This window comes from Mobula birostris, chromosome 14, assembly GCF_030028105.1.
Source record: "Mobula birostris isolate sMobBir1 chromosome 14, sMobBir1.hap1, whole genome shotgun sequence".
NCBI lineage: Eukaryota > Metazoa > Chordata > Chondrichthyes > Myliobatiformes > Myliobatidae > Mobula > Mobula birostris.
The window spans coordinates 76546766-76574322 of NC_092383.1; the positions used below are offsets into that span (position 1 = coordinate 76546766).

General features: G+C 41.1%; 1 protein-coding gene across 5 annotated transcripts in view; it reads left to right on the forward strand.

The window, feature by feature from the left end:
• The first annotated feature begins 1146 nt into the window (after positions 1 to 1146).
• Positions 1147 to 27557, forward strand: part of LOC140209990 (tyrosine-protein phosphatase non-receptor type 22-like) — a 128831-nt gene continuing 102420 nt past the window's right edge. For 4 of the 5 annotated variants that reach the window (XM_072278700.1, XM_072278701.1, XM_072278702.1 and 1 more), the window contains exons 1-4: positions 1149 to 1352; positions 17036 to 17144; positions 23465 to 23541; positions 25886 to 25981. In XM_072278700.1, coding sequence (XP_072134801.1) covers positions 1263 to 1352; positions 17036 to 17144; positions 23465 to 23541; positions 25886 to 25981 — 372 coding nt within the window. In that variant the 5' untranslated portion in view covers positions 1149 to 1262. Of the gene's footprint in view, positions 1353 to 17035; positions 17145 to 23464; positions 23542 to 25885; positions 25982 to 27557 lie in introns of all 5 variants that reach the window. The other variant, XM_072278704.1, reaches the window with a different exon arrangement.

Here is a 27557-nt window from a genome sequence, read left to right on the forward strand (position 1 = left end):
GCTCAATATACTGAGATAAACAAGGCACAAATACACGTGTGTCAGTCGTTCAAATTCAAAATGTGCTTCTTTATAACTTTCATTTATATAGCTCATTCAATATGGCAAAATAAGCAAAATCATTGTCGAACAAATATTGACTTTGAACTGCAACAAAAAAATAAATAAATAAAAGGAAATGTTTTTCTCTAAAAGATGAAGAACGATTGAGGAAAACAGATTTAGAAATAATATTCTGGAGATTAAGGTTATCAAGAAAAGCATGTGAATTTGATGACTATTGGAGGAGCACAGATAGTTCAGTAGGTTATCATGCTACATAAAGACATGAGAGTACGGAGGAATTGGAAAAAGAAGGCATTGCTTAGCTAAGGTCAGCAAGCAGATGGATGAAGGAGACTTGGTGTGGGTTCAGACAAGAGCAACAAAGTTTTAAGTTCGTTTAATTGTCATTCAACCGTACACATATATACACCTCCAGGGTCACGATGCAAAAACGCAGAACATACAGTCACGCACAGCACATAGAGTGACAGAAAAAAAAATAACATTATCACAAGTCCCTGAAGTTTGACTGTGCGTGGGATGAGAAAAACTGCAACCTGGTGGCCGCAGTTTGAGGAAAGTTTTGAATGACCTCCAGTTTGTAGAAAATAATCCAAGGGAGGTTGACCAAGACTATTTTGGAAATCTCATCTAGAGTCACATTTGGACTGCAGCAAGGATGGAGTCGGGCAGTCATTCATCATATAAGCATATATGTAGATCAGTACACAGACAAACACTTGGGTAGAGTCCCATAGGAGGAAATAATGCGGTATGTAAATCACTCAAATAGAAAAAACGCGGTGCAACTTTATATTGTTAGTTATCTTAAAGTCGAGTAAACTAGCCTGCAATACCCTAGTTATGCTTAAATTTTATAAATAAAATATCCTAGCTATGCTTAATTTCTTGAGAGTGAAGTAAAACTTCTGGGGAACAGAAAGTTAAATTGGAAAAAAAAGTTTGTAAAATTGTTTGTTAAGCCGCCTGAGAGAGAAGGAACCCCGGAGACGCTAGGACCCGGAGGGCGTGTGTCTATTTTCCCCTCTCTGACCACAGCAACAGTGACTGCTGATTTCCCTTAAGACGCTTCATGCCTTCATTAAAACCGCAGGCATGCAGCGCCGAGTCCTGCCCTTCTGGCCAGTTGAGATCACAACCTTTGTCATGTCCTGCGCCGACCAGCGAGATCTGCCGGCAGTTTCCCAGCTTTCAGCATGGACCAAAATACTGCCTTGCTGAAATTCCTTAGAGAAGTTCAGGGCAAGAAATCCACCAAGGACGAGAATATTTCTGGGGAATTTCAGGTAAGATCGTTGTTGAAACTATTCTGAAACTCGTGTAACAGCCGCCGAGACGCAAGCAACAGGCGTGAAAGTGTCTAGGAGAAAACAACAGAAAGTGCACTTAAAGGGGTCAACAGGTCGGGAGACTTTGAATCTCTCTCTGGTGATCTGGACGTGGGGCTCCTGTACTTCAAGAGTATTCGTCGTCAGTACCTCGGAGGGGTATTAACACGTAAAGTTGAATCCTCCCCCCCCCCCCAATCAAGAGTTACTAGGGCAAATGACGAAAAGTCCGGCCAGAAAACCGGGATTAAAGAGTTTCTAAAAGAAACGCTGGAAAGTAGACCGAGAGTTCCCGAGTTTCAGATGCCGACAGCTGAAGGCAAAGCCATCAAATAAGCAGGAGTTAAATGCCGGGTTAACTTGGGGGCTCGGGGAAATCGCTCTGACTTTGGAGCCGGTATTTATCCCACAGTCGGCGCCACTAAAGTAGATTTTCGGTGATGATGGCATTGCCGCTGGTGCGATCTTGCTGTGTATAAATTGGCTGCCACGTTTCCCATATTACATCAGTGGCCATACAGCACTCCAAAAGTACTTCATTGACGGCAACACACACACACACACACACACACACACACACCCCTATCCCTTCTTTTCTCTGGATTTGGCGGGGGGTGGTACTGACTGACATGCAAGTTCTAGTGGGATCGTGACAGGATTGGACAGGAGGGAACTTCTACCTTCTGGACAAAAGAACTCAGGGTCAACTGGAAATATTTCAGTAATTGAGGTGGTAACTGGATGTGCCTAATTGTTTTCTGGGACACTGTCGGTAATTGTAGGGAGTCTCAGAGGCATATTGATATTGGTAAGGAGATGCAGGGCATGTAATAATTTCCAGCAGGTAAAAAAGCAAGTTTATATTTAAAGGGATTCACAGGATTTTCAGGGAATACTGGGAGAATGTCAGTATTTTCATTGGATCTCTAGGAATGGGGGTACTTGTATGTGTCCTTGTAAGCTTCTGAAATATTCCACTTTTTAAAAAATGGTATAGTTTTCCAGAAAGCCCTGAGGGACCCACACCCATAGAGAAACTTGGGAAAATGTTCCTTTTGCATTAAGCAAACAACCTTGCATTCTGATGAGGGCTCTCCTAACCCTCTTAAACAGGATATTTCGCAGGCGGTAATTTAGCATTTCCACATACCCATAAATAAATCACATGACATTCTAAAATGACCATCCTTGGGGGAATAGTGGATATTTTTGAAAGGTATTCGTGTATTTTTGGTAAATATGTCGCACGATGCGATTGCAGGCGGCCTGCTACATGGGCTGAAGGAGGGCTGCAATCTAACTGGTTCAAACCGGATATCACCATCAATTGTAAAACTAGAGGAATAACGTGGTCTGGCCAAGAATGTAGAGAATCCAACTTTGCAAAAATATCCTTCACGCCCTCCCATAAAGTATTTTGTTAAGTGCATGTCTGCATATATATATATCCTGTATCACCCATGGTCATACAATCTTACACAAAGAAGGAGGTTGTTCAGGCCATCATGTCCATGTTGTCTCTTTGAACATGACATTCAATTAATTATTTTTTTCCTTCTCTTTTGCTGGGCGATTATCTATCCAGTTAATTTCTGTAAGAAAAACTCTGCTTGCAGCAGCCTTTCATTGAATAAAGAGCCATTTGACTATTTTTCTGTTCACTCTAAACACGTGTAGTGCACACAGGAACAGGCCCTTCGGCCCGTCAGGTTCGTGCCGACCAAGATGCCAGTCTAAACTACTTCTACCTGCCTGCACCTGATCCATATCATTGCCTGTCAAGATGCCTCTAAAACGTTGCTAGCATGTGGATGCTTCCAGCACCATTTCTGGCAGTGCATTTCCGGGCATGGTCCTCTCTCTGTCTTTTTAAGATAAAAACTTATCTCACAAATTCTCTTTTACCACCCCCCTTCATTTCTTTCATCACTATATGGGGTGGGGGGGGGGAGCTACTGCACAGGATCAAAATTGGCTGTAGAGACTTGTGGGCTTAGTCAGCTCCAGCATGGCCACGAACTTCCGCAGTGTCCAGGACATCTCCAGTGAGCAATGCCTCAGGATGGCGGCATCTCTCATTAAGGACCCCCAGCACCCAGTACATGCCCCCTTCTCATTGCTACCATCAGGAAGGAGGTGCAGGAACCTGAGGGCTACACACTCAACGATTCAGGAACAGCTTCTTTCCCTCTGCCTTCTGATTTCTGAACGGACATTGAACCCATGAACACTACCTCACTACTTTTTAAAAATTATTATCTTTGCACTACTTATTTAATTAAACTATTTATATACATATTGTAATTCAGTTTTTTTCTCTATTATTATGTGTTGCATGGTACTGCTGCTGCAAAGACAATAAATTTCATGACATATGCTGGTGATATTAAATCTGATTAAACTTTGTCCCTCTCACCTTAGACCTAGGCCCTCTAGTATTTGAATTTTGGGCCTGAGATTGTGACCATTTCCTCTATCTATGCTCATAATTTTACATTCTTCCGTCAGCTTTCCACACTCCGGACACAACAATCCTGACCTGCAGTGTGGCAAGGGGACATGTTCCTGCACCGATTCATTCTAAATTTTGTTTGATTAGTCAGAATTTCCTCTTCCAATCTTACAAACCTTCTCCACTCACAATTCCCCATCCCTTTTTCCCTCTCTCACCTTATCTCCTTGCCTGCCCATTGCCTCCCTCTGCTGCTCCTTGCCCCTTTCTTCCATGGCCTTCTGTCTTCTCCTATCAGACTCCCCCTTCTCCAGCCCTGTATCTCTTTCACTAATCAACTTCTCAGCTCTTTACTTCATCCCCCTCACTCCTGGTTTCACCTATCACCTAATGTTTCTCTCTCCCCTCCCTCCACCTTTTAACTTTACTCCTCATCTTTTCTCCCCAGTCATGCCGAAGGGTCTCGGCCCGAATCATTGACTGTACTTTTTTCCTTATATACTGCCTGGTCTGTTGAGTTCCTCCAGCATTTTGTGTGTGTTGCTTGGATTTCCAGCATCTGCAGATTTTTTCTTCATTGGGCAAGGAATATTGTATTCAGTTTTGGGCACTGAATCTCAGGAAGAATTCGTTGGCTTTTGAAGAGATTCACCAGAGGTTTTTAGATGTTTTGTTATGTCCTTGGTTTGTATTCATCTGACAAATACGGGAGATGGAGGTGTTTAATAAAGGATTCAATGCAGTAGATATAGGCCTCGAAACTGGAAGCCTTGAATATAATCAAATAAGCATTGTATATATTCAGCATGAGTGGGAGTGGAAATGAAGCCTCGGTTTGGGCCCAGGTGGGGTTTCTGGTGTAATTGGGACACTGGGCCTATGCAGTGGTCAGGGAAGGGAGAAAGGAGGATCAGGGATTGTGCCTTCGATGTAGGGATGAAGGCCATGGCTGCCAACTGCCTGAGGATTGATGGGCACAGTACTAGGGCAAGAGCACGAGGTAAATGAAAGTGATAATTTTGTGATTGAGGGCGACATCAAACGCACCAGGGGAATATGGGATAAATTGATCAGGAGAGGCAGATGTGCAGGGGTCTGCAAGTTTGGTCAACAATGTCCTAACAGATTTTGTTAATCGCTTCTTCATATTTTGTAAAACGAAGTGGCTCCCTGTACTTCTTGGTCCGCTTTTTAAACTTCTTGCTCTCAAATTCAGTTCTGTTATTTCTGTAATTATTTCCTACAATTTTTGACCTGTATCAGAGTTGACATTTATGAAGAATAAATTCAATTTACCGTAGTTCTACGTAGTTCTACAAGGTTATGCAACTGAGGTAAGTACTTCTTTTCACTGAACCCTGTGACTTTTAGCATTGGTTTGATATTAATCACCCATTAGTGTTTTAAGCTGCCTAGGCCACAAGTTCTGGAATTATCTCCTTCAACTTTCTGCCTGTCTTCTTTTTTAATGATAAAATCTAAGCTTTTCAACAGTTCTCTACATCTACCCTGTGAAACTCTTTCCTAATGTTAAAGATCTCTGTTTTGTCCCTTCTCCAGAAAAGAATAATCACACTCTGCCTGAGAGTTGGTTTTATTTATTTCTTATTTCTTATTAATCCTTCCTGCAATTTTTCCAATACTTCAATGTGGCTTGTTTCTTTGTTACAGTTTCTATATTATTTTTTACAAAATATACGTGACATTTAAAGGCCTATTAGCTATAATAAGTCCAATGCTACAAACAGTAAAAATGTTTAGTATTTTGATTTAAGATAACTTTATCATTAAGAAAGCATCACTTTGCATATCTGCAACTCTACTAAATTCAGCTAGTATCACCCAGTGATCCCTCACTTGCAGAGGAGAGTTACACTGGGACCACAACTTCGAAGGATGACAATCCCATTTTGATACCAGCCTTTGTCCTCACTAAAATTTCCTCCCCTCTGCTTTTGAAATGGGAAAGTTAACCAGTCATTATGGAATAAACTTGGGTTCCTGGATCATCTGCTGCTTATCACCTTCCAGGCTCCCCATCATATTGCCCTCACACATTTCACTTTTAGTATGACCTCTACTTCTAGTCTCACCAAACCACAGTGGAAAAAGCTTGCTTGCATTTACCCTATCTATACCTCTCATAATTTTGTATAGCTCTATCAAATTTCCCCTCACTATTCTGTGATGCTCCAGGGAATAAAGTCCAGACTTATGCAACATCTCCCTATACTATCACTCAGGTCCTCAAATCCTAGCAACATCTTTATAAATTTTCAATTTTATTGATTTCATTCCTGTAGGCACATAATGCTCTAAATTCAGCCTCACCAACACCTTATACAACTTCAACATAACATCCCAACTCCTGTACTCAATGCTTTGATTTATGAAGGCTAATGTGCCAAAAGCTCTCTTTATGACTCCATCTACTTGTGATACCACTTTCAAGGAATTACAGATCTCTATTCCCAGATCCCTCTGTTCTAAAACACCCCTCAATGCCCTACCACTCACTGTAAGTCCTACCCTGTTTTTTCCTCCCAAAGTGCAACACCTCACATTTGCCTGCATTAAATTCCATCTGCCATTTTTCTGCCCATTTTCCCAGCTGGTCCAGGTCCCGCCGCAAGGTTTGATGGTCTTCCTTGCCGTCCCCTATGCCCCCAATCTTGGTGTCATCCGCACCAGTGAGGTAGCATCTGTGCGGAGCGAAAAACTTAATATTAATATAACATTACATCAGAACTGCCAAGCAGGAAAGACTGATCTCTGAATAGTGCAATAACAGAAATGTTAGGTCACACAATAGGTGGACACGGATGTTCTGCTTTCCACATCTGATAACGGGGTAGAGACCAGTTAAACATGTTAATGAGATAATTCACATGTTGTTGTCGTTTAAAGTAAAATTGGACAGCTATATGGACAGGAAAGGAATGGAGGGTCATGGGCTGAGTGCAGGTCGGTGGGACTAGGTGAGAGTAAGAGTTTGGCACGGACTAGAAGGGCTGAGATGGCCTGTTTCCATGCTGTAATTGTTATATGTTTATATAATTACTTAAATAATATCACAACATCCTGTGAGAAAAGCTGACAACATAAAACTAGTTCAAAATTCAAAGTAATATTATGATCAAAGTACGTACATACCACCATATACTAACCTGAGATTCATTTTCTTGCAGGCATTCACAGTAGAACAGAAACATAGCAATGAAAAGTTACACACAAACAAAGACTGACAAACAGCCAAGGTGCAAAAACAAACTGAGCAGAAATAATAAATAATAGTGAGAACATGAGCTGTAGAATTCTAGAAAGTGTGTCAATAGGTTGTGGAGTCAGTTCGGAGTTGTGGTGAGTGGTGCAATTTGTGATACACTAGTCAAATGTATTGATGAAGTTAAGCTTGATCACCAACCTTACATGGCTGTCAAAAGATAGAAAGGACATTGAAAGCAGAAATTTTAAAGTCACGGGTTGATGCTGGGGAAGGGACATGTTACTGGAATTGTTCCCAATGGAGCTGAGAAAGCCAAAAAATTATTAATTAGATTTTTTTCACTATTGAAGTGACTAGGGCAGCATATTTTTTAAATGTGATCTTTTGTTTTGATCAGCCACATTTGTGGGTATGTGTTGTGGGACAGTCTCCCTTCGCCAGCTTCCCAGGGAAGTGGAATCATAGATATGTAATCTATGCCTGGATTGGTCTGCAGAGAGGAAATTTGCTCAGGCTCCAGGGATAAGGTTTACTCTTGTGCTATCTAATTGGATTATTGATTACTTACAATTTTCCTGGGGAATCAGTTGAAACAGATTAACTTGCTGTTCTGTGGGTAAGAAGACTTCTAGTACAACTCCAGTAGAGGGACATGGGCTAAACACCAGCAAAGGGAACTATATAGTTCTTGTGGTCAGCATGGATGAATTGGGCTGAATGGCCTGGTTCCCTAATATGTTACTTTATGATCCTAGACGTCATGGTAACTCTGGGTAAGCACTGGTTTGGCTTTCATCTGAGAGCTTTAGCAGTGGTTGCACGAGGTCTCAGTTATGACCTGGAGCCAGAGAGAAGCAGCTTGTCACTGAAGCCTGAAAGAGGAAGGCCAGAAGTTTCATGCCATGGAGACTATATCCTGCTTTCTTGCAATGCCACAAAAAAGCAGCATCCATCATCAAGAACCCCCATCATCATGCCATGCTCTTTTCTCACTACTTTCATCAGGAAGGAGGTACAGGTGCCTTGGGTCCCACATCAGTAGGTTCAGGAACATCAGGTTCCTGAATCAGTGTGGATAACTTCCCTCGCCTCAATGCTGAACTGATTCCACAACCTATGGACTCATTTTCAATGACTCTACAATTCCTGTTCTCAGTATCATTTATTTACTTTTTCATTATTTGCATGATTTGCCTTCTTTTGTACTTTGGTTGTTTGTCAGTCTTTGTTAGTTATAGTGTTTCATAAATTCTGTTGCATTTCTTTATTTTCCTGTACATGCCTGGAAGAAAATTAACCTCAAGCTTGTATATGATGACATATACGTACATTGATAATAAATTTACTTTGACGAGTCCAAGAGTCAATCTCCTATATAAATTTTTCCAAGGAGTGGTGCACCTGGAGTCTGAGGCAGCACCCTGACCCCGGACGCTGTCTATGTGGAGTTTACAATTTTGTTTTGTGACCATGTGGGTTTCCCCTGGGTGTGCTCATCTCACTCACCCCCCCCCCAACATACACATCCAAAGATATGGTTTAATAAGTTAATTAACAGTGAATCATCCCTAATATGATAAACTCTTGGGGACCAGGTGAAGGGAACTTGATGGGAATGTTCTGCACATCAGGGTGGGTCTAGTGTTAAAAAAAAAAAAGGGGTCCCTGATGGTTACCATGGTCATAGTAGGTCTAAAGGTCATGTTTCAGTTCTGTATCTCTCCATCATCTATGGTTATGTGGAAGAATGAAATTCATTTTGTTTGATAACACAGCCTGAAAAGGGATTTGCATGGAGTCTGAACACTATTAAGTTGAATAGTCTATTTTTGTGATGTAAATCTCATGCAATCTGATATTGCAATGCCAAGTCTGTAAATAACTAGAGGTAACGTTTCCTCAGTACTGCAGTCCCAAAATGGATATCAAACTGAATCAAGGAATGGGAAATATTGAACTCCATTAACAAGCTTACAATAGCAGCATGGAGACAGAAAGGTTACAGATAAATGCATTCTAGGAAAGCAAAGAGAGGTGCATCGAAGGTTTTGATCACATGGGGGGGGGACTAAATGAAGACAGGATTAAAATAAATTGTGGTACGTAGGGGTAGCAACAGAAAGAAAATCCAGGGCAAATTTGGAGAAATCCGCAAAAAATACAAAATACAAAGAAGTGAAAATCAAATAAAACGAAAGAAATCTCCCAATAAAAACTTCACAGATAACTAAAAGCCTCCTTTTAAAAGAGGGTTGGTTGTTTGGTGTTAACTCATCAGACTAGTTTTCAGAGGCCTGAACCATTGATCTAGAGATAGGAGTTCAGAAACATTGTAGCTGGGAAATTTAGATGTAAATTAAATTAATCTGGAATGAGAAAGCTAAGAATTAATATTTGACTTCAAAAGGTTTGCTATTGCTATTGGGGAGGGTTTAAACTAGATTTGCAGGGGGGTGGGAACTGAAGTGAAGAGGCAGAGGATGGGGAGGTTGGAGCACAAGTAGAGACAGCTTGTAGGGAGTTTTTGAGGAAGGATAGGCAGATGATAGAGCAAAGATGGGTTTGAGATGTGTCTATTTTAATGCAAGGAGTATCATAAGCAAGGCCAGTGAACCGAGAGTGTGAATCAATACCTGGAACTATGACGTTGTGGCCATTTCAGAGACTTGGTTGTCTCAGGAGCAGGAATGGCTGCTGAGTGTGCCAGGCTTTAGATGCTTCAAAAAGAACAGAGAGGGAGGCAAAAGAGGTGGGGGCATGGCATTGCTAATTATGGACAGTGTCAGGCTGCAGAAAAGGAGGAAGTCATGGAGGAATTGTCGACTGAGTCAGTGTGGGTGGAAGTCACAAACAGGAAAGGGGCATTAACTCTACTGGGTGTTTTTTAATAGCTGCCCCCCCCCCTAATAGTAACAGGGATATCGAGGAGCAGATTGGCAGGCAGATTCTGGAACGGTGCAATAATAATAGGGTTGTTGTGACGGGTGATTTTAACTTTCCTAATACTAATTGGCACCTCCTTAGTGCAAGGAGTTTAGATGAAGTGGAGTTTGTTAGGTGTGTTCAGGAAGGTTTCCTGACACAATATGTGGATAAGCCAACTAGAGGAGAGTCTGTACTTGATCTGCTATTGGGAAATGAACCTGGTCAGGTGGTAGATCTCTCGGTGGGGAGCATTTTGGAGGTAGGGACCACAACACTATCTCCTTCACCAAAGCACTAGAGAGGGATAGGAGCAGACAATTTGGGAAAACATTTAGCTGGGGAACATTTGCATGGAGTTCTGCATAGGTATGTTCCATTGAGGCTGGGAAAGGATGGTAGAGTTAAAGAACTATGGTGTACATAGTATGTAGAAAATCTAGTTAAGAAGAAAAGAAAAGCTTACAAAAGGTTCAAGAAACTAGGTACTGTTAGAGCTCTAGAAAATTACAAGGTTGCTAGGAAGGAGCTTAAGGGTGGAATTAGGAGAGCCAGAAGGGACCATGAGAAGGCTTTGGTGAACAGGATTAAGGAAAACCCCAAGGCATTCTACAGGTATGTGAAGAGCAAAAGGATGAGCCATGTGAGAATAGGACTAATCAGGTGCGATAGTGGAAACGTCTGCATGGAGTCAGAGAAGGTAGCAGAGAATACTTTGCTTCAGTATTCACCAGGGAAAAAGATCTTGGCTATTGTGGGGATGACTTACAGCAGACTGAAACGGTTGAGCATATAGACATTAAGAAAGAGGATGTGCTGGAGCTTTTCAAAAGCATTAAGTTAGATAAGTCACCGGATCCAGATGAGATATACCCCAGGCTACTGTGGGAAGCAAAGGAAGAGATTGCTGAGCCTCTTGCGATGATCTTTGCATCATCAATAGGGACAGAGAAGTACCAGAGAATTGGAGGGTTGCAAATGTTGTTCCCTTGTTCAAGAAAGGAAGTAGACATAACCCAGAAAAATATCATATAAATGGTAAGACTTTAGGCAGTGTGGAGGATCTGAGAGATCTTGGGGTCCGTGTTGATAGGGACACTCAAAGCTACTGTGCAGGTTGACAGTGTTGTTAAGAAGGCATATGGTGTGTTGGCATTCACTCGTGGGATTGAGTTCAAGAGCCATGAGGTAATGTTACAGCTATATAAGACCTTGGTCAGACCCCACTTGGAGTACTGTGTTCAGTTCTGTTCACCTCACTACAAGAAGGATGTGGATACTATAGAGAGAGTGCAGAGGAGATTTACAAGGATGTTGCCTGGATTGGAGGGTGTACCTTATGGGAATAGGTTGAGTGCACGTGGCTTTTTCTCCTTGGAGCGACAGAGGAGGTGACCTGTTAGAGGAGTACAAGATGATGAGGGGCATTGATCATGTGGATAGCCAGAGGCTTTTTCCCAGGGCTGAAACGGCTAACACAAGGGGGCGTAGTTTTAAGGTGCTTGCAAATAGGTACCGACGGGATGTCAGTGGTAAGTTTTTCATACAGAGAGTGGTGGGCACGTGGAATGCACTGCTGGTGGCGGTGGTCGAAATGGATACAATAGGATCTTTTAAGAGACTCTTAGATAGGTAAATGGAGCATAGAAAAATAGAGGGCTGTGCACTAGGGAAATTCTAGGCAGTCTCTAGTGTAGGTTACATGGTCAGCACAACATTGTGGGCTGAAGGGCCTGTAATGTGCTGCAAATTTCTCTGTTCTATGTTCTAAGACAACTGGATTGTTGTAAAAATCCATCTGTTCGTACTATTGAACATAACTGTTGGGTCATCAGTGTGACTGAGTTACTGCCTTGATTGAAGGAAAAATTGGGATTAGTAATAAGTCCAGCCTTTCAAGTCATCCTGTGAATGAATGAAAACAAAACTAACATGTTAAAATATAATTAACATAGTGAGAGCTTGTAAGAAATGAAGGAAGCAAGCAAAGTTGTTGTGGAGAGTGAGGGGCTGGCAGAGGTGCCCCAAGGATTTACCCCCTTCTACTTCAATAAATAGTCTGGGAGGAGAGAGCCTGGATATCTTGCAAGAAGTTCCAAACAGGTGCCTGCTTTCTCTCCTTAAAATAGGAGATGTTGATGGGCTCTTGGACCAAAATGAAAACTTGGCTTAATTCAAGGTTTAATGTCACATGATAAACATTGTTCATAAATTAAGGTTTTCACCAATAACTTTAATGCATAGTTCAGGAGAAACTGGGAGGCCGTAGTAATGTGGAACTTGCCTCCACATGAAGTAGATGTGGTGAATGACAAGTACATTTAAAGGGAAGTTAAACTTGTAGGTGAGTAAGGTGGAAGAAGGATCATACTGTATAGAGATAAACTACCGATCAGGTTTAGATGAATATTCTGGGAGCAAAAAGAAGAATTTGGGTTAATCTAGTGCTTAAAGCAATTAACAAGCAAGGCTATCATCACAGATAGTGACTAATAAATCCAACAAGGCAAGAGAGAGACTGCAGATGCTGGAATTTAGAACAACAAACAAATCATTAGTTCCGTTTCTTGGCCCAGCATTCTGTTGTTCCTAAATCTGGTAAGAAATTTGAGGGAAATTCCTTGACACAAAATGTGCCTTGAACCTGGAACTTATAACCACAAAGAATAATTGACACAAATGTCACAGGTGGAAGGGAAAGAAAGTGTTTTGAGTAAAGGGCATATTTAATATTGAAGGCTGTGCTGATTGGATGAGATTAATGGGGGAGGATTAGTTAATAGATCTGTGGGGCCATCTTGGTCTACTTCTATCCTATCAAATTCATGTAATTAATTTATTAACTATTGCTTCACAGACAAGATGGGTTGTGGATCGGCAGGGGAAGTCACAATTGCTACAATTGTCCTCATTTTAGTTGGGTTGTCCTTTTGTTACCTGGCATTTAAAAGTGATAAAGTGAAAAGCTGAGGTAATCTTTCACAGATAATAAACGTAACTCAAACCTAAGATGAAGAAGTTACCATGGATATAACAATTTGCATTTAAGGAAGAATGACTGTGATAGATGAACATAAACCAGAGTCTATAGGCCAGTTAGAATTATTTTACTTTTTGAGGAGGACTGGTATATTAAGTTACCACTTTGGGAAGATTCATTAATTGAAAAGAGGTCACGTAGGTTTACTGAAATGTTACCAGAGACGTCTGATGTCCAAATATGAAGAAAGACTTGAGAAGATGGAGTTTTACTTCCATTAGTGATAAAGATGGTTCAGGATGAATTGGTAAATGTCTCTGAGATTACAAAGGCTTGTGCTGGAACAGATAATGACTAAATAGTTTCCACTGGTGAATGAGAAAGGTAGTCGTGTAAGGAACTAAAGAACAACTTTAGAATATAGTGGGTAGATATAGCGTAGAAATCATTGTTCAAACAAAGTCTAAATATTTGAAAAATATTTTGGTTAGCTAGTTGATCAGTTTTGTGAGAGATGACAAGTAAGGCATTGTACCAAGTGGGAGAAGTGAACTCCATTGGTGAAGTTAGACATGAATTAGGATGGACTACAAATAGCGACTAACGAGATGAGATATTGATGGGTATGTATTGTGAACAGAAATTGAGAGTGCAGCACAAGTCGGGCAGTGAAGAAAGTATATGAAGGGGTGCCACTGTAGCATAGTGATGGCATAGTAGTGTAGCAGTTAGCATAACACAGTAGAGGTTCAATTCCTTCTGTCATCTGTAAGGAGTTTGTATGTTCTCTTCAACCACGTGGGTTTCCTCCAAGTGCTCGGTTTCCTCCTACATTTCAAAGGTGTACGGGTTAGGGTTAGTAAGTTTTCATTTTATTTACAGATACAGAACAGCACAGAACAGGCTATTTCAGCTCAATGAGCCACACCACCCAACAACCCACCTAGTTAACCCTAGCCTAATCAGAGGGCAATTTACACTGACCAATTAACCTACTAACCTGTACGTCTTTGGACTGTCAGAGGAAACCAGAGCACCTGGAGGAAGCCCATACATTCACAGAGAGGACGTACAAACTTTACAGACGGCATTGGAAATGAACGCTGAACTCTGATGCCCCGAGCTGTAGTCACATTGCACTAACCGCTACGCTACCGTGGTGCCAGTGGGCACACTATGTTGGCGCCAGAAACGCAGCAACACTTGTGGGCTGCCACCAGAATATCCACAAACTGTATTGATCATTGGCACAAACAACGCACCTTACTGTATGTTTTGGTGCACTTCTGTCAAATAAAGCAAATTTTTTTTTCTTTAAATGTTTGGCGTGCTTTCCTTTATAGGTTGAGCTTTGGAGTTAGGATTTCGTGTCCAGCTTTACAAGGCACTGGTTAGGCTGCAGTTTTGGTTGAAGCACTTTGGGAAGAGTGTGCTAACACTAGAGAGGGTGCAAAAGAGACCCTTTCCCCTTCCTTTTCAGTTCTGAAGAAGGGTCTTGGCCTGAAACGTTGACTGTTTATTCATTTCCATAGGTGCTGCCCGACTTGTTGACTTCCTCCTGCATTGTGTGTGTGTTACTTTGGATTTTCAGCATCTGCAGACTTTGTCATGTTTGTGATTCACCTGGTTGGAGGATCTTGGTTATACAGAGAGATTGAATAGGCTGGGTACATTTCCCCTGCAGAAAATGAGATTGAAGACTGACCTGATAATAGTATGCAAAATTATAAAAGGCTTAGATAAGGTAGATAGAATCAAGGGTAGATCTGAAGGCGAGGATATCAAAAATAAAGGTGCATTAGTTTCAGGAGGGAGGAAGGGGTTTTAAAAGGATCTGAAGGGAAAGTTATTTTACACAGAGAATGTCTGACATCTGGAACATTCTGCCAAAGGAAGTAGTGGAGTCAGATACAATCATTACACTTAAGAGGCATTTGGACAGACACTTAAACAGGTGAGACACAGAAAGAACGTGGGATTAGTGTAGGTGGACAAAATGGTTTACATGGACATGGTTGGCCCAAGGGTCTACTTCAGTACTGTACGACAAAGTTGGATGCTCAAAGTAGAGTCAAGTCAAGTTTATTGTCATTTAACTATATACAAGTATATAGTTAAATGAGACAATGTTTCTCCAAACCAGGCTGTAAAGCACAGTAGTGCACATAGCACACATATAACACACAATAACTTAGAAAAGTAACGATAAAATCCACAGCTGAATTATGCATAAACAAACAAAGAAAAATGCATAAATTAAATACTGTCAGATACAGAACAGAGTAACCAGTGACGCTTTGAATACAATGCAGCAGGAAGTTCAGAAGCCTAATGGCCCACAGGAAGAAACTGTTTCTCATCCTGACCGTTCTTGTTTTTGTGCATCAGAGTCTCCTGCCTGATGGTAGAAAGGCAAAGAGGGTGCTGGATGGATAGGTGGGATCCTTGATAATACTAAGGGTCCTGCATACACAGCACTCCTGATAAATCTCCTCAGTGGATGGTAAGGAGACCCCTATGATCCTGTCAGCCATTCTCACAGCCATTTGTCGGGACTTCCAGTCCGATGCTTGGCTGCTCCCATAACAGATGGATGCAACTTGTCAAGGTGCTCTCAACGTTGCTCCTGTAAAATTCAGTTGAGGTGAGGGTGACAGGAGCAGAGTGGATCAGAATTGCTGATTAATTCAGAGAAAAAAAATCACCTAACTAGATATTCTGAATGGCAATTATCTATGCTGTCAAAATCAATGTCAGAGTCACATACACAGTTACATGAATCCACAGGTGCAGAGAAAAGCTTACTTGCAGAAGCATCTCAGGCGCATAGCATCAGGTAAGCAGCATTCACAAGAAAACGTAATACACTTAATTACATACAACTTATGAGAAAGAATAATTGGAACTACGAGAAATAAAGTTCATTGTAGATCAAAGAGGTCATAGTTTAATTATACTGAGGTAGCGAATGGGGTTGTGTGGTTGATTCATGAACTTAATTGCTGAAGGGAAGAAGCTGTTCTTGAATCAGGTGGTGTGGGACTCTTAGGTTTCTGTACCTTTGTTGTGATGGTAGCTGCGAGAAGATGGCATTGCTTGAATGGTGGGGGGTGTCTTTGATGATGGACGATGCCTTCTCGAGGCAGTGCCTCATGTAGACACTACTGATGGTGGTGAGCGATGAGCCAGCAATGTATGGGGCTGCGTCAACTACCCTCAGTTTTTCACATTCCTGTGCAGTCAAATTGCTCTACCAGACCATTACAAATCCAATCAGGATACTCTCAATTGTATATCCATAGAAGAAGCAGGAGTATATTTGCTGAACCTCCTTAATCTACTAAGAAAGTAAAGGCACTGGCGTGCCTTCCCTGCAATTACATCTACAGTATCTGCTGGACTCAAGGCAGGTCAACCAATGCATTACTGCCCATAAATGTGAGGTTGCTAACCCTCTCCACCACTGATCGACCAATATAGATACAGTATTCAAATTCTATGATTCTAATTTTAAGATTCTGCCTGTAAAGATCAATAATTTCTCAGATGCTATGTTGGATGTTCGAATGGGGAAATCCTGCGAGAGGGGAAGTTATTTAGGCTTTTACACAAAGAGTGATAAGTACATGGAACATACTGCCAGCGGTGGTGGTATAGGCAGATACCTTTGGGACATGTTGACTAGTAAGGGCGTCAAAAGTTACTGGATGAAGGCAGGTGAATGGGGTTGAGAGGGATTGTAAAATGGCCGTGATGAAGTGGCAGAGCAGACTCAATGGGCTGAATAGCCGAATTCTGCTCCTATGTCTTATAGTCTATGGTCTTATAGGCACATGGATGAATGACAAGTGGAGGGCTATGTGGGAGGAAAGCATTAAGCTGATCTTGGAGAAGGGCTAAAGGATCAAACCAATATTGCAGGCCGAAAGGCCTGTACTGTTCTACGTTCTAATTAGCAAGATAGCCAGGCTAGAATTTAAGATTAGCATTGCCATCAGGAAGACTTGTCGTTACATATTTATGCTATTAATCTGATTTCGTTCTTCCCATACCTCTCACAGAAACTGAAAAGGCAGTCGGTGAAAAGCAAGCATGACAAAATCTTCCCCTCGGGTCATGCAGAGAAGCAAGAGAACGTGAAGAAGAATCGCTACAAGGACATTATACCTTGTAAGTCAGGTTCCACTTTCAAGTTTTTTATAGGCCCATCATATCCTTGCAGGATTCCAGAGAACTTCATTCATTTTGCCTTGTTCTGGAATCATTTTCAAGGGACTTGTGTAGAAATAGAAACTACAAATTGATTGGATTGAAAGGCTGTAGCTGGATCTCAGATGGCACTGACTAGAGGAACTAAATTTAAGTCTCCTTCAATGATGTGAAGCATTGCTTATATATTTAAAGGTACCTTTTCCTAAGATATTATTATGGAGACTCGTTCCTGATTGAATTAAGTTGGAAAAGATTTAATTTAATGACTGAAGGAAAAAAATGAGAGTGCACTAGAGATTTCTTTATTCATTCACAGAATCTAAGCATCACTAATAAGGTTAGCATTCATTGTCCATGTCTAATTATCCTTGACAACAAAATAGTGGGTTGCTGCTTGAACAGTTCCAGTTGGTAAGGGGAAACTGTTGTCATGACATGTAGAGGTTGTAATACAATTGAGTGGTTTGCTAGAGATTACAAAGGGCAGTTTACAGTCACCAGGCACTTTCTTTATAAGTTTAATTGCTTCCCTTTAAATTGCTTTAAGTGCACAGTGTGCTTCCAACATCATAATCCATTACATAAGACCGTAAGATAAAGGAGCCAAATGGCCTTTCTGTTCATATGTCTTATCGTCTTGTACCATCATGGCTGATTTCTTATCCCTCTCAACCCCATTCTTCTGCCTTCTGCTCATAACCTTTGATGCCCTGACAAATCAAGAGCCTATCAACTTCCGCTTTAAATATACTCAATGACTTGGCCTCCACAGCCATCTGTGGAAATGAATTCCACAGAATCGCCTCCCTCTGGCTAAAGAATTCCTCCTTATCTTTGTTCTAAATGAATGTCCCTCTAACCTGAGGCTGTGTGCTCTGGTCCTGCCTAGCCTCACCCACTATAAGAAACGTCCTCTTCACATACGCTCTATCGAGGCCTTTCAATATTCAATAAGTTTCAATGAGATCCCCCTTCATTCTTCTGAACTCCTGCAAGTACAGGGCCAGAACAGTCAAATGCTCCTTTAATTCCCACAATCATTCTTGTGAACCTCCCCTGGACCCTCTCCGATGCTAGCACATCTTTTCTTCGAAAAGGGGCCCAAAACTGCTCACAATTCTCCAAGTGCAGTCTAACCTGTAGCTTATAAAGCCTCAACATTACATCCTTGTTCCTATATTCTGGTCCTCTTGAATGAATGCTTGCCTTATCACTCTCAATCTACAATTTAACCTTTATGGAATCCTGCACAAGGACTCCCAAGTCCCTTTGCCCCTCTGACTTTTAAATTTTCTCCCCATTTCGCAAATAGTCTATACCTTTATTCCCTCTACCAAAGTGCATGACCATACACTTTCCTACTCTGTATTCCATCTGCCACTTCTTTGCTTATTCTCCCAATCTGCTTAAGTCCTTCTGAAGATTCCCTGCTTCCTCAGCACTACCTGCCCCTCCACCTGTCTTCATATCATCCACAAACCTGGCACAAAACCATCAATTCCATCATCCAAATTGTTGACATATAATGAGAAAAGATGATGAATACAGACCCCTGTGGAATACCACTAGTCCCTGGCAGCCAACCAGAAAAGGCTCCCTTTATTCCCACTCTTTGCCTCCTGCCAGTCAGCCAATCTTCTACCCATGCTAGTATCTTTCCTGTAATACCATGAGCTCATATCTTGTTAAGCAGCCTCATATGCAGCACTCTATCAAGGCCCTTCTGAAAATCCAAGTAAACAATATCCCTGTTATTTCCTGAAAGAATTCCAACAGATTTGTCAGGCAAGAATCTGACTTTGGCCTATTTTGTCATGTGCCTCCAAGTATCCCAAAGCCTCATCCTTTATAATGGGCGCTAACATATTTCCAACAATTGAAGTCAGGCTAAATGGCCTATAATTTCCTTTCTTCTGCCTCCCTCCCTTCTTAAAGAGTAAAGTGACATTTGCAATTTTCCAGTCCTCCGGAACCATTCCAGAATCCAGTGATTCTTGAAAGATCATTTTATTAATGCCTCCACAATCTCTTCAGCTACCTCTTTCAGACTAAGGTAAATCACCTGATTTGTTGATTTTTCAACTGACCCATTAGGAGTCGAGTTCAAACACAGCATATTATTTGTGGATGACTTGCAAATTATAAATCATTATAGATTTTCACAAAATTCTAGGATCACTCCCCCATGCCCATGCTCCTGATTGTAAATGGAATATAAGTACAGGTCATCTCCAGGTCACAGTTGGGTTCTATGCATATGGACTGTTCATCACCTGAACAGTTCACAATTCAGAAATGCAGTCATGAGCAGTTTTTGCATGTGACAGAAGATGCCTGCAGCCGTACAGCAGCCAGAAAATCCATCCCACCTGTCTCCCAAATGCTTGTTCATCTACACAATCTATCCATGACAGCCATTCATAAATGGGCAGGAACTGTGCTGACCAACTTCTAATGACATCTTATAGATAAATGTACCATCTGGAACCTCCTGTAAATACACAATGGCCCCTTTTATTAGGTACACCTACGTACCTGCTTGTTAATGCAAATATCTAATCAGCCAATCACATGGCAGCAACTCAATGAATTAAAGCATGCAGACATGGGCAAGAAATTCAGTTGCTGTACCAAGCATCAAAATGGGGAAGAGATATGATCTAAGTGACTTTGACCATGGAATCTTTGTTGATGCTAGATGGTTGGTTTGAGTATCTCCAAAGCTGAACTCCTGGGATTTTCATGTACAACAGTCTCTAGAGCAGGGACTCTCAACCTTTCTTATGCCATGGACCCCTACAATTAACCAAGGAGTCTGTGAACCCCAGGATGAGAACCTGTGCTCAAGTGCTTACAGAAAATGGAGCAAAAAAAAAAAAACATCCAGTGTGGCAGTTCTGTGGGTGAAGATGCCATTTTAAGGAGAGAAGCCAGAGGAAAATGGCCAGACTGCATCAAGTTGACAGGAAGGTGACTCAAATAACCGTGTGTCACAACAGTGGTGTGCAGAAGAGCATTCTGAATGCACAATGCATCAAACCATGAAGTTTGATGCATTGGCTGTAGCAGCAGAAGTCCAGGAACATACACTCAGTGATATCCTAATGAACCCCTAAGTACTACGTTACGCACTGCAGGTGGACCCCTGGAAAACCCATGCAAAAGTTAGAACATTTTTGGAAACCTTATTCCTGAAAGATAGTCCAGGAAATGCATAGAATTATATTTTTATATCAGACTGAAATAGCAATGAGTGAATAAGTCAATAAAGATGAAAAGCTGGTATCAGAACATTATAAATTTGGTGGCTCTGTGACTCTCCTGGGTCTTCGGCTTCCATCTGCAAAGCTGTGTGGTAATTGAAGCATTTCACTTTTAGAGTGAGCTCAGAGCAGAAACAGTTCTTGAAATGTTGTTTGAACTCTACAGAGAAACTGTATTCTTTTCGTTATAATCTTAGATTTGAATATGGATGTGTATAAAAAAAAATCTGTAGGAGCTTATCAGAGTTTAATCTGAACCTGCTAGGTGTGTTTTTTTTTTGTTGCTTCTCTGTCACAATAGTTTTTATTGTTCATTCCTGTGACAACTTTATCTTGATTAAGTTTCCAAGAGAAATTGGCCTCCACCTGAGTTCCATCATATGGCTAAATCACCTGACCTGATAACACTTACCTGAATGTAGTTCTAGATCTTAAGAGTTTCACATTGTTCACATGTACATTTTAGAAAGTATTTATGAATATGTACTAAGAATGTACAATCCTGGTTGCTGCATTACAGAAAAGATATTAATGATTACTGAAGAGAGTGACCACATAAAGGAGAATTGGATTTTGAGAGGAGATTCTGTAAATTGTCGATGAAAAATAATGATATCATTGAAGTTTTAAGGATTGTAAAGGGTTTAGATAAAGATGACTGTAAAAGACTGTTGCAAACAAAAAAATAATTGGAAATATTCAGAAGATCAGATAATACCTATGGAGAGAGAAACAGTTATGTTTTCATTTGTGTCGTAACTTGGAATAGTTAGAACCCAAACTGTTGCATAGAAGGATGGAGAAAACAAAGGGAAAATCTGCAGCACACTAAACTAGAAGATCCACTGCATTCAACATGGTCTCCTGTCCCTTAAAGAAACCAAATACAGATCAGATAACTGTTATTGCCAAATTGCTCCATTCAGTCCACAAAATCAAAAACACAGGATAAGATGTTAATATCCCTCATGCCAATGGGTCATGAGCACTTGCTTGAGTCTGCTTTGATGCTGGGAGTGGCACAAGGTTGACACACGGGGATTTTCATGTGGGTACCCTCCTTCCTCGATGTTTCATCGATTAGCCCACTACATCTCTGGAGGGCTTGACGATGACCTTAGGCCTCCCAGACTCAACCCCTGTTGTGTCCTCCCATTCTCTTGATGCTATCTTGGAGCCCAGGGGAGGTCTTTATGCTTGATCCAAAGCCAGTGACTGCTTCTTTCCACTGCCTCTGATGTGGCTCTGATGGTTTAGAGTCTGACCCCTAGTTCCTTCAGCAATTGATGGCGGATGTGGCTATAAATCCCCTACAACCCACTTCTGCAGGACAAACTTTGGTTTTCCAGCCCCATCACTGAGCTTCAGCTGCTAGATCTGCATAGCGTAGCCTCTTGCACTCATATGCTTCAGCCACTGAATCCTCACATGTGACTGTGAGTTCTACAATGTAGGTGATCTGTAATGAATTGGACCAGAGAACCAAGTCTGCCCTAAGGTTGGTTGTAGAGAGTTGTTTATTGACATCCGCCGGCATTTTCCACTCATGAGCCATGTTCATCTGTCCTGTTTCTGGCTTAGGAGGAAGATTAGTTGGTCTTTTCACTCCCTCCTGGACAAATGCTGCCAGTGCCAGCACGTTAGTTGTTTTAGGGGGCAAGGAGGTGGTTGTTATCCTCTTGGTCTCGATTGCTGCTGCCAGACTCTTCAAGACCTGGTGCCATGTGCATCTGCCTTTTGTGAGGCTGGTTTTGCAGCTTGCCAGGATATGCTTGAGGGTTGCTGGAATCGGGCACAGGGAACATGTTGGGTCCTTGTCGAACCGCTGTAGCTCTGATGAGAAAGCCAGGTCTGTTTGCTTCCATCTCCCATTTGTCCTTCCAGTTGATTTTCCTCCTCAGTGCTTTGTCACCACATCCATTGCTCCTCCTTAGCCAGGGAGACACCCTTTGCACTTCTATTTGACTCTTTCTTATCACTGCAGTTCCTCAATAACCATCTACCTGTACTGTGAAATTGTGTCCACTTGCTGCCAGATTATAGCCACCCCTGTCCTGCTGAACTTGCCCCACAATGTCTCTATGCCTAAAGATAACTGCTTTTGCCTAACAGCTCCATTCAGTCCACAGGATATTACCTTTAACACACTTGAGAGGAGCGGAGAACTTTGAAGCTCAAGGGTCTCAACCACTGGTGTCTCCTCACCTTTTACCTGGCTCTGTTGTATATTAATCGATTGAGATTGATTTGATGCCATTAATCAATAACTCAGTTATTGTAGAATGTAAATTCCAGGGTGGCAGAAGGTGAATTAAAAGAGCCTTCACTTTTAATGCTTTTTAATTCTTTGTCCTTTGGGTGGACGTCAGTGATACAAAAAGTCATGGGAGTAGGTAGCAGTTCTAAAGGGACCTGATCCGATCCTAACCTACACGCCAGGCTTCAGATACAAAATTATTGCTTGTTATTTATTTATTGTTATTTATTTATTTAGAAATATGATGACATGCCCTTCTGGCCCCATGAGCCTGCGCCCTCCAATTATACCCACGTGATCAATTAGCTACTAGCCCGTACGTTTTTGGGATATGGGAGGAAATCAAAGCATCCAGAGGAAACCCATGTGGCCACAGGGAGAACATACAAACTCCTTACAGACGGCAGCGGGAACTGTACCCCGGTCACCGGCGTGCAAAGCTTTACGCTAAGCTCTATGCTACCCAGGCGGCCCATCAACCATCTACTCTGGCATCCAGTTCCTGAGCTTGTTTTTAAAATAAAAGTGGCCCTATGCACTTAAATGACCTTCTGTTGTTGACTAATCTATTTTGAGTGACCCGGATCATATATTCACCAGTTTTCATTTTTAATTTCTGAACTTGCTCATTCAATCGAAACTAAAGTGTCCACTGAGTTGAACAGATCAGTTCCTTTTACCTAAATGGGCAGAATGAGGAAATGGAAAATACATGTTGTGTGTGCGTGTGTGTTTTAATATTTGCATCCTGTTTTCAGTTGATCACAGCCGAGTGCAGCTGTCACTGATCATTTCCGACAATGATTCTGATTACATCAATGCAAGTTTCATCAAGGTATGCACTTTTTAAATGGAAACTTTGCCAAAAAAAATTGGCCAATGCATTTCACTTGAAATAATTTTGGATCAAACCACAGCACTTACACTGTGGGAAGGGAAATGTGTTCTCAATGACTGGTGAAGGCAGCAGAACTCCTGGAAATAGGTAGGGACTCTTTTAATCAGGGAAACCATGGAAGGTGTTCGAGAACTTTGCACAATTTTTTAATGGAATAGATCAGGAGGAATTGTTTTCAACCGCAGAGAGATGGGTAATTAGATATCACATTATTAAAGTGATTGCTGGATGAACTATTGGTAGTATCTTGTACCTTATGGCAACTCAGAAAAGGCCATTCAGCCCTTCATGCTTGCTGCCAGGAGAATTCCATTCCCCTCTCCCTCAGACATGTCCATTAACACACACAAAATGCTGGAGGAACCTGATGAGGGGTCTCGGCCCAAAGCGACAACTCTTTATTCCTTTCAGTAGATGCTACCTGGCCTGCTGAGTTCCTCCAGCATTTTGTGTCTGTTGCTTGGATTCCCAGCACTGCAGACTTTCTCTTGTTTATGTCCCTCAACACTATTTTTTGAGTCTCTTTTTTTTTTGAGATGTGGGAGAAAACCAGAATATTCAGTTAAAACCACAGGGAACTGAAGAGAATGAGCAGACGGTGCTCAAAGAGCAAATCCTTCCCCTGAAGCACGAGGCAATTTCACAAACTGCTATGCCAATGTGTTGCTCATTAAACCTCTGTACCATCTGTAAGAAGATGTATATTTTAGACATTATGTTGTGATCTAGAATACTTCGCCTGAAATAGTGATGGAAGCAGATTGACTCTTTTTTTAAAAAAAAAAGAACCTGAAATAATACAGTACATGGCCCCTCTGCCCATCATGTCAGTACCAAACAAATTAAACAAAGTCTCTTCTGTTTGCCCATGATTCATATCCCTGCATATCTAAAAGCCTCTTAAGTGCCACTATCATATCTGCTTCCACCATCACCCCTGGCAGTCATTCCAGACACCTACCACTGTCTGCGTTTTTTAAAAAAACTTGCCCTACACATCTCCTTTAAACCTTTCCCCTCTCAACTTAAATACACACCCTCAAGTAATTGACGTTTCTACCCTCGGGGGGGAGAAACGATTCCGACTGTCTATTCCTTTTTCTTTCACCCATCTTAAGAATTGGATAAATAGTTGAAAGGGAAATAATTATTGGGCTATAGGGAAAAAAACAAGAGAATGAGGTTACTTGAATGGCTCCATAGTTATGATGGGCTGAAAGGCCTCTTCTTTATACAGTATGATCAGCAAGGCAACATACCTTAGAAAAGAAATAACCGGAAGTGAAGAAGTGTTGACAGTGCAGGGCAGATAACTATTGCAAGCAATAATGTATATGGAAACAGTAGAGGTGGATGAATTGGTCAGGCTGTAGGGAAATACAAGTTAGAAAGAATATAGGGTTGAAGAAAGAATGGATAGAATGCTGGAGGGAGAGCCTACATAAGTTGAGATGAAGGATAAGAAGTGATATAAATGAAATGAAATAACATTGCCAAATTAGTAGGAAGAGATAACAGTTAAATGCAGGGCAAAATAAAACGGATAAAAATCACATTATAATTGTGGAAGATCTCAACTAAACGAAATAAACTGGCAAAGAGATGTGATAAAGAGGGAACAGACTGACTTTTTTTCAATTATATTAAACGTAAGAAACTTTCTAATATGATAGCATTGCTATACCTGGTCATAGGAAATTAATTTTAGAAGTTGTGTGAAGGGAGCAGGGCAAAATGTTGAGGAAATAGTGATCTGAATGCAAATATCTTTTAAAATAATGATGGAATTGGATAGTATCATAACCAAATTATTAGACTGGGAAAATGCCATCTGAGAGAGAACAAGATAGAGTTAATGAGGGGAAACTGGACAAAATTGTTGACAAAATAGTCAATGGCAATGGACAATATTTGAAAATGTGTAGCATTGAATGAGCCCCTGTTTTAAAATATCAAAGAAAGTGCAATTGTGTCTAATGACAAAGAACTTGCTCAGAGTTACACTGAGAAAGTTCGTTATCATTGGACACAATTGAAGAAGGAAACTAAAATTTACAATCACTTGATTCAGAAGTAAGACTGTTAAATACTAAACCAAGCCAGCATACCCTTTCAAAATATAACACTTGTTAAGAGTTGTTCTTTCTCAAAATTCAACTCTAACAAAACATTGCTTTCCATTTTTAAAAAAAATTATGTGACTTGATATTCATTGAGTAATGCATATTTTGCAATAGTCAATTTACCAAAACTGACACTTATAAATTACTTTCTTTCCAAGGGTGTATATGGACCACAAGCCTATATAGCAACGCAGGGCCCTTTGCCGCACACAGTGATAGACTTCTGGAGAATGCTATGGGAGTACAATGTTGTAGTAAGTTTTTTTAATATATTTCTTCAAACCAAATTTTAACATGTGCACCACTTGGGACTATTTCAGTCAAGTAAAATATCCTTACTGAATAATTCTCAATGGAAGCAAAATATTGCAGGTGCAGGAAATCCGCAATAAACCCCAAATACTGAAAATGGTCAGCAGGTCAGGCAGCATGTGGAGGGAGCTACAGTATTACTATTTCAGATCATTGTCTTTTTATAAGTACTGCCATAGGTTAGTAGTGTAGCAGATTTAGAATATGATCCATAATTGTTTTATATATTATTTCTTTTTAATCTTTACTATTTTTCCAAAAAGTCCCTTACTTTTAATTAAATACCATACCACTGACTGGTTGGAAGAGCCATGTTAATGGATGGTAATGAGCTTGGGATGAGAACCAGATGTAGGCCAGGTTGGGTCAAAATGGCTGATTTCCTTCCCTAAAGGATATTAGAAAGCCATCTTTGGTTTCATAACAGTTCAACATTATGGTCATTGAAAATTGGCAGATTTTCAGCTCCAGATTTTTTTTTAAAGAATTCACATTCCCGAATTGCCGCAATGTAATTTTAAACTCGCATTCCCTGGAGTATTGGGGCACCAGCAGCTCAAATGAAGTGTTCTGTGGGAATATAGGGAAAAAGAACAAGAGCAGAATTAATCTCATGGCACTTTCAATGAACTGATGTGATAGACTGAATGACAGCTTTCTATTCAGTGTGATTCTGACATTAGCTTCATTGCCTGGCATCACTGCACTTCTGCAGGACAGGTTTTGAAATTTCAGTAGACCTTTTTTTTAAGATTCCTGGACTGACGATGAACTCAGGACTCTATGCAAAGTGGACAATATCAGATTTTTATCTGCTGTCCACATGATCATTTTCAAACATTTGTTGTTCCCAAAATAGCTCAATGAAAGGAGAGAGAGAAAACAGTTGAAGCTGGCAGATGTGGAACGGATGTTTCCCATGGTGGGGGAGGGCACAGCCTCAAGATAGAGGGGTGTCCATATAAAACAGAGATCCTGGAGACATTTTTTCCGCCAGAGGGTGGTGAATTTGTGGAATTTATTACCACAGGCTGCTGTCGAGGCCAAGTCATTGGGTGTATTTAAGAAAGAGCTTGATAGGTTCTTGACTGGACATGACATCAAAGGTTACAAGGAGAAGGCCAGGGAGTGGGGCTGGGGCGGGGGGGAGAAAAAGGATCAGCCATGATGGAATGGCAGAGCAGACTCGATGGGCCAAATGGCCTAATTCTGCTCCTATGTCTTATGGTCTTGTAGTCTAACCCTGAATCACGGACTGCAAAAGTAAGTAAGTTAAGTTGGATCAATATAAGTCACTTGTTCACCTCCATATGTGTATCATGCCTGATTCTGGACAGCACATTTGCAAGGATGTAAGAGAGTTCAGTGGCAAGGAGAGACAAGCGAGAATGGGTTATTTTCCTTCAAACAGAGAAAACTATGAGATACAAAAGGCTGCAAAATCATGAAGGGTCTTGGCCAAATATACAAATATTAACAGTTATTTAGTTATTGGGGTACGGCGCCAAGTAGGCCCTG